Source organism: Lucilia sericata, unplaced genomic scaffold, assembly GCF_015586225.1.
Source record: "Lucilia sericata isolate MDLA Ls3-8-SP2 unplaced genomic scaffold, ASM1558622v1 Contig002071F_arrow, whole genome shotgun sequence".
Taxonomy (NCBI): Eukaryota; Metazoa; Arthropoda; class Insecta; order Diptera; family Calliphoridae; genus Lucilia; species Lucilia sericata.
The window spans coordinates 1-15,841 of NW_023995924.1; the positions used below are offsets into that span (position 1 = coordinate 1).

The window sequence follows — 15,841 nt, forward strand, 5'->3', positions numbered from 1 at the left end:
CCCAATAAATACAAACAAAATGTTTAAAAACAAATTAAAAAACTATAATTATAAACCAAAACAAATTTAAGTTGATTTCCTAGTTTGTGTCCTTCCATCATTTCTACATAAACAAATACAAATTGTTTTTAATGAATTATTTAAAATTTTCTTTACTTTTAGTTAAAAATGAACTTAGTGTACCAGAGATAAAAAATTTAAAACTCAATTTCCCCCAAAAAAATAGAAAACGTCTTAAAAGTATACTTAAGCTTAAAGAAAAAAAAAACCCTTGGAATTTTTTGCTCAAATTAATAAGTTAATTATTTTTTTAATTTACCCGGGTTTGTTATAAAAAATTTTTCAAAATTATACTTGATATGGATATGACTTCAACGGCGGAAGCTGCTGCCCGCAGCTGGTATGATAATCCGCGTTTAGTAGGTGGAGGCTCACCACAAACCAATGGTTTGGGCGCCTCCGCCTCAGGACTGGGTCATCACGGTTTAGGTGGTGGTCTGGGTTCAACGGCCAGTGGTAGCACCGGTTTAGGAGGTGGCAGTGGAGCCGGTGCTGGCAGTGGTTTAGGTTTAGATACCAGCGATATGGGTGCATTTTATGCTCTCGAAAGTAATGGTCATCATAGAAGATATTACCCCAGCTATCATCAACACAGTAAGTTTAACATCTTATTATGTTTAAATATATCCTTTTTTACTTTAACTTTAAGCTTTTTTTTTAAATATGGCTGTTTTATGTACTATGTTTAAGTTTCTGTTAAACATGACGTACCATAATTTTTTGTTGTTTTGTTCTTTACTTTTTGTTTTATTTTCATAACTTCCCTCTATTTATTTACTATTCATTCAATTGTCAAAATGGTGCGTGAGTGATTGACGGGGCGTCTGTGTAAATGAAATGAAAAGCAAAAAAAAAAATAACATAAAAGAACACAAAAAACCAATAACAATTCTAAACAAAAGACCACAATAAGAAAACCAAACAAACTCCTAACCACATTGTTAACGTAAAATGAAATTGTTAAAAAACGAAAAAAAAAAGACAAAATCGAAGAAAAATTTATTTTGTATTAATGCCACCCTCACTCCTACAATTTATATTAATAATTCTCTAGTACCTAGACATGCATAAATTTTTGGGTATTACATTGTTCTTTATTTTATAAATTAAGTAGGTTTAAGTTAAGATAATATGAGTTTATGGGGAATTTTATTGAGGATTAGGGTTTTTTTTAAGAAATTAATTAATTAAACTGGCTTTAATGTGGTTTAGAAAAACTTGTAGGTTAATAATTATGTTGTGAGATGAATAGCTAGCTTAAGAGCTTTTATATTTGGGGTAAAATTTTACTTAAACTTGATTAAAGCTAGTTTAGTTAAACTCGAGTTTAAGCTTATTTTTAAGCAAAAGTGGGCAAATTTTATTTGTTGTAAAGCAGGCTTAAGACTTCTGTTATAAATTTTAAAAAATTTCCAGATTTCACAAAGAAATTAGCTTTTAGAGAGTTTAGTTGAACTTATATGCTAAAAATTTTGTTGTGTAAAGCTTTAATATTTGATGAGCTTTTATATTTACCTCAAAATTTTACTTAAACTTGATTAAAGCCAGTTTAGTTAAACTCAAGTTTAAGCTTATTTTTAAGAAAAGGTGGTCAAATTTTGTTTGTTGTAAGGCAGACTTTTTAAATCTGTTATAAATTTTCAGTTTTTTCAAAGAAATTAGCTTTTTGCGAGTTTAGTTGAACTTATAAATTAATAATTTTGTTAGGGAAAGCTTAAATATTTTATGAGCTTTTATATTTAGTGCAAAGTTTTACTTAAACTTGGTTAAAGCTAGTTTAGTTAAACCCAAGTTTAAGCTTATTTTCAAGAAAAATTGGCAACACTTTGTTTGTTATAAAGTAGGCTTTACAAATCATTTAAAAGAAATTAAAATTTTCTAAATATAAAGATTTAACAAAGAAATTTGTTAAACCAAAACCTTATAAGTTTTGTTTAATGTTTAGCAACATGTTTAAATGTTGCTTAACTTTGTTGCTATTGAAATTTAAATCAAAAAATTTACGCTCCCACGCCTCTAAAGAAAACAATACAAAATAACAAAATAAAGTTTTTTTCTAAAGAATTAAATAATCACAACAAACTTTTACAATTTCTTTAAAACAAAACCAAAACAAACCGTTTTATTTCTTAAATTATTTTCAACTGTCATTTTCGACAGTTAACTCCCCATTGACACTAAAACGGTGCGGTTAAAATTGTTTTTTTTTTTTGTAACATTTATACACTTACCGTTTGAAAAAAAAAAGCTTTTTGCATGAACAATCATCATCAGCGGCAACAACAACAACATGAGAGCATTGTCAAACTTTGAAAAAAACTACTCATTTCATTTCTGGGGTCTGGGTCCCTCTTCGATCTCGTTAAAATAAACCAAATATTTATGCATCACTGCAAAAATATATGCATTAATTTTTTTGCCACTTTTATGTATATGAATGAATAAAAATGACTGACTGTTGGAATGAATGAACAAACGAAGGTACATACATACATATATTGGTGTGATTGATCAAATATGTGTATGATTTTTGTGATATTACCATTCACTTAACGTGGATTTTCTTACAATAATGTTTAATTCATATCTACTGTACGAGTTATAAAGCCAAGAAAGATGAAAGAAAGCTTTATTGAATTTCATTTCAAAAAAAAGACCATTATTGTAATTTATTCCCTGCTCATTCATTCATGCGTACCGGTCGGTTAGCCGGCAGCCGTCGCAGCAGCAACAGCTTCAGTTTGTATAAACATCAATATCTACATACAATATTGTTTGATTGTTCGTTTGTTTGACTGTTTGTCATATTATAAAACGATCATTCATTCAAATTTATTGGCAAAAACACACAAAAAAAACAGAATAACCTGTAACGTATTTTGACTCTGTGACAGACATACAGTCTAGTCAAGAGTTTTTTTTACTTGTTTTCATCTCTTGTTAGTTTTTTTTTTTTTAACTTAAAAAAAGAGATTTCTGCTGTACGTTTAAACAAATTAAGATTTTAAAATTCATTAGTCTGCAAATGTCATTTGATGACTGTGAGCTTGATTGAAAGCTTAACAAATGTCAAAAATTCAAATAACAATTTTTATGCACAATGAGCGAAAAGCAAACAAAAAAATATCTTGTTTATCATCGTGCATATAAAACGTTTCAAGCGCTGGTTTTTGTTGTAATAAAATAATCTAGAGTTTGAGTTTTTTTTGTGGGTTTTTCATACATATCTGTCAATTTTGTTTGATGATGTGGTTTTTCAAAGAAAACTATATCAAATAAACAAAATTAATATAACTAAAATCTATAGTTTAATTACAATTTTAATAAAACTTAGTTTATAAAACTCATTTGTATCTAAAACTGTTTTAGTTTTTCTAAATATAACAAATTTCAAGAAATTTTTACTTAAACTCTCAAAACTTGGGATTAGTTAAACTCGAGTTTAAGCTTAAACTACGGAACTAATTTATGGAAATTGTTTATTTGGATGCCAGAAATATAAAACAAACTAAATTTTGCACTAAACTTAAGTTTTCCCTAACTTAGCTTAACATTTTCTTAGAAAAAATTGTGTTTTTCTGGCCTAAACTGAAACACTTTTAATTAATTTTATTTTTAATATTTCAAACAAATCTTATCACTCTAATTGTAACTGATTTATAACATTTTTCTTCAAGCTCTCATATAAATATTACTAAAAATTTTAGTTTCTTTATAATTTTTCATATTTCACTAACCAGAGAGAATTTCTGGTTAAAATTAATTTTGAAAATCAAATTTCTTAAAAGAACCAATCAATAATTTTTAGTTTTTTTTTTGATACAAAACAATGACACAGTTTGTGTGCTTTAACTGACTGAATCATATACAAACAAACAATTTATTTTGAGAGCAAAAGATATATACATACATACAATGATATAAATGACAAACAAATTGTCTGCTGTTTGGGCTTTAGACTGTTTGGTTAAATCAATGCCAAACAGTAAAAGAATAAATAAACAAACAAATGAACAACAAAATATTGCAACTACAATAAAACTAACAGCAATAATAATAACAACAACAACTACAGTTGTGATACTGACTGTTGGTTTACTGTGCTGCTGCTGCTGCTGTTGTTGTTGGCTCATTTGTATTAATGTCTCCTCTAGATGTGTATTCATATGCATTGTATTCGATGAGAAACATCTAACGCAGCAAGTGGCCAAGGATGACAATGAATGCAAATGTGACAATGTTCATTAATTTCACCAAACCAGTGACATTGTTTGGAGGCCAATATGAAATACTACCACTACACCAGCACTAGCCATAACAGCAGTTGCAGTTGCATATTGTGTATATGGCCAACAACTAATAAATGCTTCTCGGTATAAACCAAGAATTTTCACAATAAAATTTTTAGAATTGATGTTTTTCTCCAATGGTTATGGAATCTGTTTTTCAATTGAAAATAACACCCGCGATTTGTTACATGACTGCTGTTAGTGACTACTACTACTGCTTTTGCTTGGATTGTTGTTGTGGTGGCTTCAAGTATGCGTATGATTATTTACATGTATGTAAGTGATAAATTATAGGTGATTATGATGCAACATGCATTCGTATTTGGTATATTTTGCTCTATAGTTTTCAGTCAATTTTTTTTTTGGCGTTTATGTTTATTGTTTAGTTTGTGGTTATTGCCAAGTGTTTGTTGCTGCTGCTGCTGGTGGTGGTCATAATGGTGTGGCCACTACAAATTGCTTTAATTGCCAACAATGACACCAGCAATATGCGTTTTAAATGTTCAATTAAAACTGCATTAAAACAGATTTTTGGAAAAGCTATAATTTTCATTAGTTTGGTAGGTAAATTGTAATAGGTAATTACAATTAAAGCGTCAAAGCGTTTTAGGTTTTAAAAAAGCTATAAAATTTAAAATATTTAAATGAATAAAGAGTTTAACCCCTACAGTAAGTAGTTTTAAAGTTAAACAAATTTTTTCATATTATTTTTTTATTTTTAAAACTTTTCTATAAATTTTAAATTGTTATAACATTTAAATTATTTAATTTATATTAAAAATTTGTATGGTGTTTTATTTACTTTATTGAAATTATTATAAATTTATAAGAATTTTGACTTAAACTCTTTAAAACCTAGTTTAGTTAAACTCGAGTTTAAGGCTTAAACTTAAATTTTTAAATCTCAAAAATTAAAGAAAAATAGGCTTAATAACACAAAATATTTAAAGTTTGAAAACAAGCAAATTTAAAGCGAATTTTTTTAACAAAATAAAGTAATCCAATAGACTTTTTTTCTTTAGTGGCGCTTTACTGCTTTTGATCAACATTTTTGTTGCCTTTTTTGTAATAATATATTAATTAATCATTTCATTATCATAAAGAATTCATTGTTTTAACACTTTGCAAAAATTATTTTTTTAGTAGGGGGAGATTTTTTTTCAGCAAGCTTGGCTGTTAATTTTTCTTTGCAAATTCCCTGTAGTAGTTGTTTTAAGTTTTTTTTACATTTTGGTTTGATTAAAATGTCTTGAAATCATGCAACATTAATTATGACCCAAATTCTTGGAAAAACTACAATAATAACGACAACAACAACAACTAAAACAGCAAAACAGACCAAGCTAATATATAAATATGTATGTATTTAATATTAATGCAAAAATCATACGATCTTAGATTCAATGTTTTACACACAGTTTTGTCATTGTTGTTAAATATTACATTCAATTTAGGAATAAAAATAAAAATGAAACTGTATAAAAACGCTTAATTTGTAAAGTGGGCTTGTCTTTTTCAGTTTCAATTTTACTCTTAATAATTGACAAATATGCCAACACAACTAGGCTTTGTTTTTTTGTTTTTTGTTTTCTCTTGTACTATACAAACTCGTAAATATTCATTAATTTTATATAGAAGCGGTCATTCATTTAGGTTTTTTTATTGTTGTTGTTGTAGTACTTGTTTTTTATGCCTTTAATGTCTTACTAGTTGTGTGTTTATTTCATAATTTCTTTGGCAAATATTTTTAATTCATCTTCTGTTATGGTTGATTGCAAGCCTGACTGACTGACTGACTGGCTTGTGCCGTCAGTTGAGATAATGTTGTGATCTGTAGTTGATTATGATGATGTTGCTGCTGTTGATGTTGCATGCTTTTGCCAGTATGACATAAAAAACCCCCCATATTGTTGTTAGTTTTTCATATGTATAGCACGACCGCCCGCTTTGGTTGTTTGCTCCAGCTTTTCAAATATGAGTGCGATATTTTAATTAGTTGGGGCAAATATTTTTTCTTTCCCTCTTTCTCTCTCTGTTCTTTTCATCGGTGTAGAAACAGTTTTTTAAACTTAAGAGGCGGCTTTTTGTTCTTTTAGTTAAATGCTGCCAGCCACAGTTAACCATATTCTTTTTTATATTAAATGTATTTTTAATACTTAAAAAAAAACATATTTTTCTGTTGTCGGCAATATGTTGTTGTTGTGCGGATACAATAATTCCATAATATTGTTGTGGTTGGTTTAGTGTGTGCAACAGCCAGCAACATCGTCTAAGTTGTTTGTACAACTATCATCAGCGTTGACAGTTTTACTGTTTTAGTCTTCTTGATTTGCTGCTTTGTGGCCGCAGTTGTGTTAAGCTGTCTGCGTAATTAAATGACATAATTATTTCAATTTCAAAATACTGGCCAGAGTTTGTTTAGAAAAAAGTTTACTATACAAATCGGCTTGGCAATATGGCTTTAAAAGAATAGACTAACTGACACATCGGTTCTTTTATGCTAAGACTCACTGGCTCTTTGTTTGGCCGGTTGATTTGTTGTTGAGTTATTCCGTTTGCTGTTGTTATTGTTGTTGTTGTGGCAAACACGTGATTTCATGTTGTTTGACATTTTATGTAATTAAAAGACTTAAAACAACTTAAAAGGTTGAAAAGAACACAAATTCAAAGTTTTCTCTCTGTTCTCTCTGTTCGTTTTAGTCTCAACATTTGCAATTGTAGCTTGAAGTACGTGATATTTTGTTTTATTCCTTTAGTGTTTTTTTTTTCTTTTGTTGATGATCCATACACAACTATTTTGCATTCCATGCAAAAAACAAAACTTAAACAACTGTTTATATACTCTATACGTTTGGGAATCGCTTAGCTTGACAATAAAATAAAAAAAAACTAAATTTTATTATACCGAAAGGTGTCTTGTCATCTTTTCAAGTTTTACCGCCAATCTGTGTGTGTGCGAAAGCTTTTTTTGTTCAATTTACATTAAATATTGTTATTGTCGTTTTTCGTACATGAAAAAAAAAAAACAATTCATTGCGTTTCTATATAATTGTACAGTTTTTGAATTCTAATTACAAGTGTTTAGTTTGCTTTTTTTTCATAAATTTATTTGAAAATTTCATATGTTATAAGTTGATAGTTTTATTGTTTTTGTTATGCAGGAAAAAGTGCTAAAATTTTCAAGAAAATTCATTAATAATAAAAATTTTTTTTCTGAAAAAAACTTAAAAAAACCGTCGCTTTAGTGGCGTTTAGGTTTATCAACACATAATTTCCTGTGTTTGTTAATAAATCTTTATAATTTTTCTTTAAAATTTTGAAAAATATTTTTTTATTTCCCTTTTAATTTGTTTGTAGTTTTATATCTTGTTATTCAAAATTAATTTTTTGTTGCTAAAACCTTTAATTGCTTAATAAATTATACAAAAAACTAATTTTTTCTGCTTAAACTTTACTAAACCAAGTTTAGTTAAACTCGAGTTTAAGGCTTAATCCAAAGTTTATGTATTTTAAAAATTATAAAAAATTAACACAAATATTATAAAATTATTAAAAAAATGTTTTCTTAAACATTTAACAAAATTTTTTACAAAAAAACTTTTAAAATATAAAATTTTTATAAAAAAAATTTGGTTTAAATCTGCCAAAGTTTTTGTTTTTAGGAAAAATTTCTTAAACTGCTAAGTACTATATTTAGTTAAACTCCAGTTTAACTTAAAAAAAACAAACTGTAAAGCTATTAACCGCCCCAAAAGTCCTACCAACAACAGCCTTTAACTTTTTAAAAACCAACTCCCTTGAGGTAATTGAGAGCAAAAACTAAATACATTTCAAAAAAATCTTTGACAATAAAGCATTTTATGACAGTTTTTTAATATTGTGATGATTAATAGTTGTTGGTTTAGACCAGAAGCTGTTCCCTTGACTTAAGGAAAAATATGATGTGTTTTTGACAACTCAAACACATGTCATGAAGCTTAGTTTTGCAGTTAAGTTTGAAAAAAACAAAAAATTTCAAATAAATTAGAATTTTTTTTCAAAAAGACAAAAAAAAAACCTTAAAAAAAAATCTCTCAAATTAAATGTTGTATTTGTAAGTTGCGATGTTATCAATTGTTGAGGCTAGAGAGACAAAAAATAACACAAACAACATGCTGCTTTTTTATACTTACTTTTTGGTTTAACTATTTCTACGAAATTTAACTAGTTATTGAATTCCTAAGAATGAAAAAAACCAACCAAAATATAAGAATCGAGTCTAAAGATTCTAAGAAGACAGCAAGCAGTAAGCAGCAGCATCCAACTTGCTACAACAATTGCAGCAGATGAGTTGGAAACCAAAGTGGAAACAAAAATTACTTGATTTCAGTTTTATTTTTGTAGTTTTCATTTTATTGCCTGGGATATATGTACATAAGAGTGAGTGTTCCTGTTTTCGTGGTAACCACCAGCACCAACAGTAGTCAATTGTAACTAGTGTATGGCAGACTGAATGTCTATGCTGTGGCACACATGCAACATCCAACCAACCAATGGCAATTGGATTTAAGAGAAACTTATAGGAAAAGCAAAAAATAAAAAAAAAATAATAAACATGCATGCCTCACGTTTGCATTTATGATGTGATGATGCTGCTGCTGCAACAACAGCTAACGTAAACAGGATTTTATATATATACCTACATCCTAAGGTAGAGAATCTTTTGCTAGCCCCTCTTGATTCTATTGCTCTCCCCCCTTTTTTTCGAAGTAAATTATGCGTTGTTTGTTGTTGTGGCATGTTTTAAACAATATGCTGCCTGTCGCAGAAGCCGCCGCTTAAAACAGTGTAATAATTTTATAGGTTGCTTTTGTCAATTTTCAAAGTCTGCTTGTTGTTAAGGACCCCCAACATGAACCTTTTCAACGCTACAAACATACAAACATATATTGCTGTCGAAAAAATATGACTTTAACAAACAGCAGCTATTTAGCATAATTTTGTGTTTTGTATGTTTAAGCCAAAAAAAAAAAAAAAAACACAATGGTCAAAAAATCAAATGATAAATTTAAAACTATTTAATATTGGAAAAATTATAAAACAACTCATCTTTTTTTGTATGTCCGGCCACAGCAAGGTTGATGTTGGTTGCTTTTAGGCCACGGTACATGTTGAACAAACATTGTCAAGAAAAACATAAAAACACACACAGCATAAATTTATGCATAACATGTTGCAGACACAAAAAACCCAACAACCAACAACATATTGCTACAAGCATACGAGAAAAAAAACCAAGAATCCCTTAACAAAATAAAAATTTGATCACACAAATTGCAAACGTTTTCCTGCAAATAAACTTAATAAACTGCCCCCCTTCCTTAAGGAACCTTTATTGGCGCATATTTTTGATTTGAGTTTTTTTTTGTGTGTGTTTGTTTACTTAACAGAGGCACAAAATTCTTTGTTATGATCTTTTGTGTGATTTTTGCAGTTTTATCGATTGTGATAAATGTCACAGCATTGCTTATTTATTTTATGACATGTGATATCCATACAAATGATGCCACCACCATTATACCAACTAAACAAGACAGCCACGCAAGTTGCTGCCAACAAGCATGTGGTCCTTCTGACCAACAAAAAAAAAAAAAACAGCTTCTTTTGTTGTTGATCAGTCAGTCAGTTAGTTTGTTTGTTGCATTTCGTTTTTAAGAAAAATTTTCACGTAGGCGTCAGAGTTTGTCAGTTTGTATTTGATTTGAAAATTTTTATGTTTTATGTTGTGTCTGCCACAATGTCAAATGACCAAATTTGGTCATTTTGCAGGCGTTTACTTTTGCGCCACAAAACGTTTTATCATAATAATTTCTCTACAGAATTTTACTGCTGACGATCATCATCTAAACTTGTCAACAGTTCATCAATTCTTTAAAGCAATTATGATGGGGTTTTGGGTTTTTGTTTTTTGTAAACTTAACTCCACAGTAGCATTCTTTGAATTTATTGTAGTCTGTAAATGGTTTTATGTTTCAACACTTTTATCGAAGTGGCATATTTAACGCCATGAAAAATTGTACTGATTGTCACCATTGATAAAATAGTTTAAATTAAAGCGTGTGCTTTTGTGATTTTTTTTTTTAATTTTTAGTAGTTGTTTTAGTTGTTTGCCAGTTTTGATGCTTAATTTTTGTATAAATTCTTGTTTAAATTAAAAATCCTTATAAAGTAAACATAAATTTCAAATTGATGATTTAAAGTTTATTTTTGTTAGCTTATCAATAAGGAAAAATTATAAAAATATGTTTAAGTTTTTTAAAATTTACCTTAAGTGGTTGGTTAATTCCTAAGAAATTATTTTGATTAAATTGTAAACAAAAATAACTGTTTAATAGTTGTTAAATTCAAGAAGTATAAATTCAAGAAATCTTTAATTTTTTTAAGAAATATTAAAAGATGTTTCTTTATGAAGTTTTAAATTACAATTTTCTAAATAAAAACTTGTTTTTTTAATAACTTTTTTTCTTAAAATATTTTGTGTAAAAATGTTAAAATTCTCTTAGAAAAGAGAAAAAGTCCTCTTTTATGGGTTCTCACTTAATCCAGACTCTGCCTAATTAATTTCAAGTTTCTAGGTTGAATATTATAGAAATTTCAAAAAGTACTTTTTGAAGAACGAAAAAGTACCAAAAAGTCCCTTTTTATAGGATCTTACCTAATCAAGACCCTTCATGCTAAATTTCATGTTTCTAGATTCAATATTATAGAAAATTCAAAAAGTACCTTTTGTAGAACGAAAAAGTTCCATAAAAGTCCCCTTTTATAGGATCTTACCTAATCAAGATCCTTCATGCTAAATTTCATGTTTCTAGGTTGAATATTATAGAAATTTCAAAAAGTACTTTTTGAAGAACGAAAAAGTACCAAAAAGTCCCTTTTTATAGGATCTTACCTAATCAAGACCCTTCATGCTAAATTTCATGTTTCTAGATTCAATATTATAGAAAATTCAAAAAGTACCTTTTGTAGAACGAAAAAGTTCCATAAAAGTCCCCTTTTATAGGATCTTACCTAATCAAGATCCTTCATGCTAAATTTCATGTTTCTAGATTCAATATTATAGAAAATTCAAAAAGTACCTTTTGTAGAACGAAAAAGTACCATAAAGTCCCCTTTTATAGGATCTTACCCAATCAAGGCACTTCATGCTAAATTTTATGTTTCTAGATTCAATATTATAGAAATTTCAAAAAGTACCTTTTGAAGAACGAAAAAGTACCAAAAAGTCCCCCTTTATAGGATCTTATCAAGGCCCTTCATGCTAAATTTCATGTTTCTAGATTCAATATTATAGAAAATTCAAAAAGTACCTTTTGTAGAACGAAAAAGTACCAAAAATTCCCTTTTTATGTGTTCCGACCTAATCCGGGCTCTACATACTTAATTTCATATTTCTAGGTACAATATTATAGAAAATTCAAAAAGTACCTTTTGTATAACGAAAAAGTACCAAAAAGTCCCTTTTTATGTGTTCTAACCTAATTCGGGCCTCCTCTTTTATAGGATCTTACCTAATCAAGGCCCTTCATGCTAAATTTCATGTTTGTAGATTCAATATTATAGAAAATTCAAAAAGTACTTCTTTTTAGAACGTAAAAGTACCAAAAAGTCCCCTTTAATGTGTTCTCTCGCCTAATCCAGGCTCATGTTTTTAGCCAATAACAACGTAACGTTTGTTATCTTTGCTTTGTGTTTATAAACTAGAAATCACAATAACAAAAAAAATTTACCGTTTGATACTGTGTTTTGTTTTTGTTTGTTTATTGTTTTGTATAAGCATGCACGAAAAATGTAAATTTTTCATGAAATTTTTAGATGTGGTCTCGGATTTTTACTCATATCTTCGTTATTTATGGACCGATTGGTCTGATTTTAAATAGCGTTCTATTCGATCGTATATCCCATAGAATTATTGAAAATTCGGATCTCGCAGATATCTGGGGTCTTCTGAAAACTGATTTCAACATACACACAGACGGACAGACGGACATGGCTAAATCGACTTCGCTATCTATAAGCATCCAGAATATATATAGGGTCGGAAAATTATATTATAGAAATTACAAACGGAATGACAAACTTATATATACTCTTCTCACGAAGGTGAAGGGTATAAAAATTACACTTTTTAACAGCTTTAAAGTTATTGAAAACTTACAAATTTTAAGATTTTCTAACAATTTGCAAACATAAAAAATTTACCTTTTAATAAATTGGTAAAACATTTCGTTTTAATTAAACTATTATAAGCAGTTGTATTGCTATTGTAATTTTCTTTGTTAGAGGACATTTACAATACATTAAACATTATTAATATAAATTATAAATATTTCCTTGTTTAGGTTTTCTTTTAACAAGGTGTGTATTGCATTTAAAATTTTATAAAACTTAGTTTCAAGCGATTTTTGTTGTTGTTGTTGTATTTGCCACAATTCCATTTGTCATAATTGTCATATTTGTTAAGTGTTAAATGTCCAACACATATTCCAGACGTGTTGCTGCTGTTGTCCACTCTAAGAAAACAAAGCAAAAACTTCTCAATACTTTCTCACACCACAGTCAATTTGTATGCAAAGAGTTAAATCATTTTATTATAATAAAAATGATGATGATAAGAGGGAATGTTGTTAATTCAGACTGTCTGTCCCATATCATTTTGTTAGTTGAGTGGCCAATATTATAAATAAGTTACAAAAAAAAAGAAAACCTACAACATTTTGCTACAAATGTTTAAAAGAAAGAAAAAAATTTTTTAACAAAATGGCGTTTTTCATGAGAATTACTTAAACATACACAAGCTAGTTTACACTCACTCTTATACGCTGAAAGATTTTATAAAAAAATAAACTTTTTTTTTTTAAAAAAAAGTTGATTTTATTTTTGTATTTTTCCTAAGAATATGTTGCACATGCAAGTGTGTGTGTGTTAAGTACTTGTATCTTAAACTTTAAGTCTGATAAAATTCAGCGTAAAACCCACATGTTGGCAAAAAAAAATAAAGTTCGTTTTTTTCACATTTTCCTTATTTTACTTTTAACCAAATGTTGTTGACATTTTAACGTTGCATGTAGTATTTGCCACAACGTACCTGTGTTTAACACTAAACCAAAAAAAGAAACTTAAAGCAAAAACTAAAAAAAAAAATCCAACCACGTAAAAACTTTTTTTTTTTTTGCCAGAAAATGCTTTTTTTATTGCTTTTTCCTGGTCTATGAACAGATGCTGGATTTTTGCTGTTTGTAATTCACACCATTTTAATGTTGCCTCTATAGATTCTAGAGTATGCTGCTCTAGTCTTTATGTCTAGGTATTGCTTAAATTTAAGATATAGAACATTTAATCTAGACCCTGTAAAGGACTTCTGTGTTGTTGGCAAAAACAAATCTTATTCTTTTTAAGGTTTTCCTAGATTTAGATAAAGTTCAATAAATAAATATATTTGCAACATCATTAGCATCATCAAGTTATCATTCCATATTCTACAATGGCTACTAGCTTGCATTACCCTAACATAAAGTTTAGTCTAGAAATCTGTGTAAGAATTATTGATTATATTGTTTAGTAGGATTTCTTTAGTCTTTTGTTCTAAACGAATAGAAATGTTATGTTAAAAATAATGACATTTCTAAACAATTGTTTTAAATGTTTAAAACTTAATTTCAACAAAAAACAACTAAACAAATTAGTTATTGGTTCCATTATTTTAACAATTCTTTATAAAATTTTACTTTTCCTTTAGAATTTTCTTGTCTTTATTAAATATTATATTTTATGCGTTAATTTTTATATTTAGTTTAGTTTTTTCTTGTTTCTGTTTCTTTTAATTGTCAATTTATGTAAATTCATTTAGTAAGTGTTCAAATCTTAAATATTTAAACATACTTGACACATCACGCTATATTGCATACTACCAGCAACAATTGTAACATGCAATAGTTTTAATTTAAAATACTTTTTTTTTCTCTAGTTTATTTGAATTTATAAGTTAAATTAAATCGCACTAGATTTAAACAAGAAATGATATAATAATTGTAATTAAAAAAATAAAATTTTGTATAAATTTTTTTCTAAAATTTTCTTTTTAATTTGGGTATTTCAATTAAAAAAATATTTTTTTCTTTTAAAATCTCTTAAATAAAGTTAAATCTATTTAAAACAACAAAAATTTTAACTTAAACTTGCCAAAACCAAGTTTAACTAAACTCGAGTTTAAGGCTTAATAACAAGTTTAAGTAGGTCAAATTTTAAATTTCAATAAAACTATTATAATACAGCTAAGAAATGTGTTAATCATTAAGTTCTAGCCTACTAAAGCTTAAAAAAACTCTTCAAAACTTTAAATTTTCTTTAAAATATTAAATTTTAATTAAAAAATTCTCTATATAAATAATACCAGCTACTGACCTTTGACCTAAACTCCTACAATGTTTTGGAAAAAAAAAATACTACTTTCGCACGCAAATTCCCAAATAGAATAATTAAAATAAAACCTTAATTAAAACGAAAACACAAAAAAAAGGGCCAGTTAAACTATTACTTTTTAACTTTTGCTCAGTCAGTTAGAGTAAAACTAAACGCGAGCTGGTTGCATGTCTGTTCTGTTTGTTAAGCCAACAACAAAACCAAAGAAGCCGTTATATGTCTGGCTGTTTCAAATTTCAAATTGGGACAGGCTAAATGTGGTAAGCTGTGGAGCAGGTGTCATTAACGGGGGGATTAATAACGCTTGCTGTGCTGTTCTCTTATTAAGGCTTAATACAGTAGTAAAGGCAGTTGTAAACAAACGTTAGCGGCGGTTTTTTTTTTACTACGTAAGGCAAAAAAACTGATCATAAAGTATAAAAAGGCACGTGTCTAAATAAAAAACAATAATAACAACAACAACAACAACTAACTCAAATTTAAGCCAAGTCAAGTACTTATACCACAAACTATATTGTTTTAGTTTTTATTAAAGAAACAAAAAAAAACTTGCAGCTGAAGTAGTAAACATCCCCTCCACTAAAAGGACCTCTTTTTTATTTTTGAAAAAAAAGATGTAGAAAACCACCAAAAAGTATAAAGTAAAGACTTAAGGATCAAACAGGAATCACCTACAATACTTTGAAAAGAAAAACTCTCTTACACTGTTTGGTGGCAAGACAGACAGACAGACAGGCAGGTGTATTGTTGTTTAACTTGGCGCTTACTTACATATTTCAATACTCTTCTACAATATTCAACAATGTTGTAAGAAATGATGAGTTATGCCTTGTATAGCTATTTAATACTTGACAGTATTTGTTGCACTTGTCTTGAAAAAAAAAACAAAAACAACTGTAAGAGAGAATAAAAATCCATAATAATGTTCAGTTTGTGTATAATGTCCTGTATCTAATGAGCCCTATAAAAGGTGTTTTAGGAAAACTAAAAATTGTTAAATAAGATTGATTGATTTCTTTGTAGAGTTACAG

The 15,841-nt window shown here is 28.1% G+C and overlaps 1 protein-coding gene across 3 annotated transcripts in view; it reads left to right on the forward strand.

Annotated features, from left to right (window-relative positions):
• The first annotated feature begins 229 nt into the window (after window positions 1–229).
• The window catches only part of LOC119613339 (GATA-binding factor C), a 61,559-nt gene continuing 45,947 nt past the window's right edge, over window positions 230–15,841 (forward strand). For all 3 annotated transcript variants that reach the window (XM_037969355.1, XM_037969356.1, XM_037969357.1), the window contains exon 1: window positions 230–654. In XM_037969355.1, coding sequence (XP_037825283.1) covers window positions 360–654 — 295 coding nt within the window. In that variant the 5' untranslated portion in view covers window positions 230–359. The remainder of the gene's footprint in view (window positions 655–15,841) is intronic.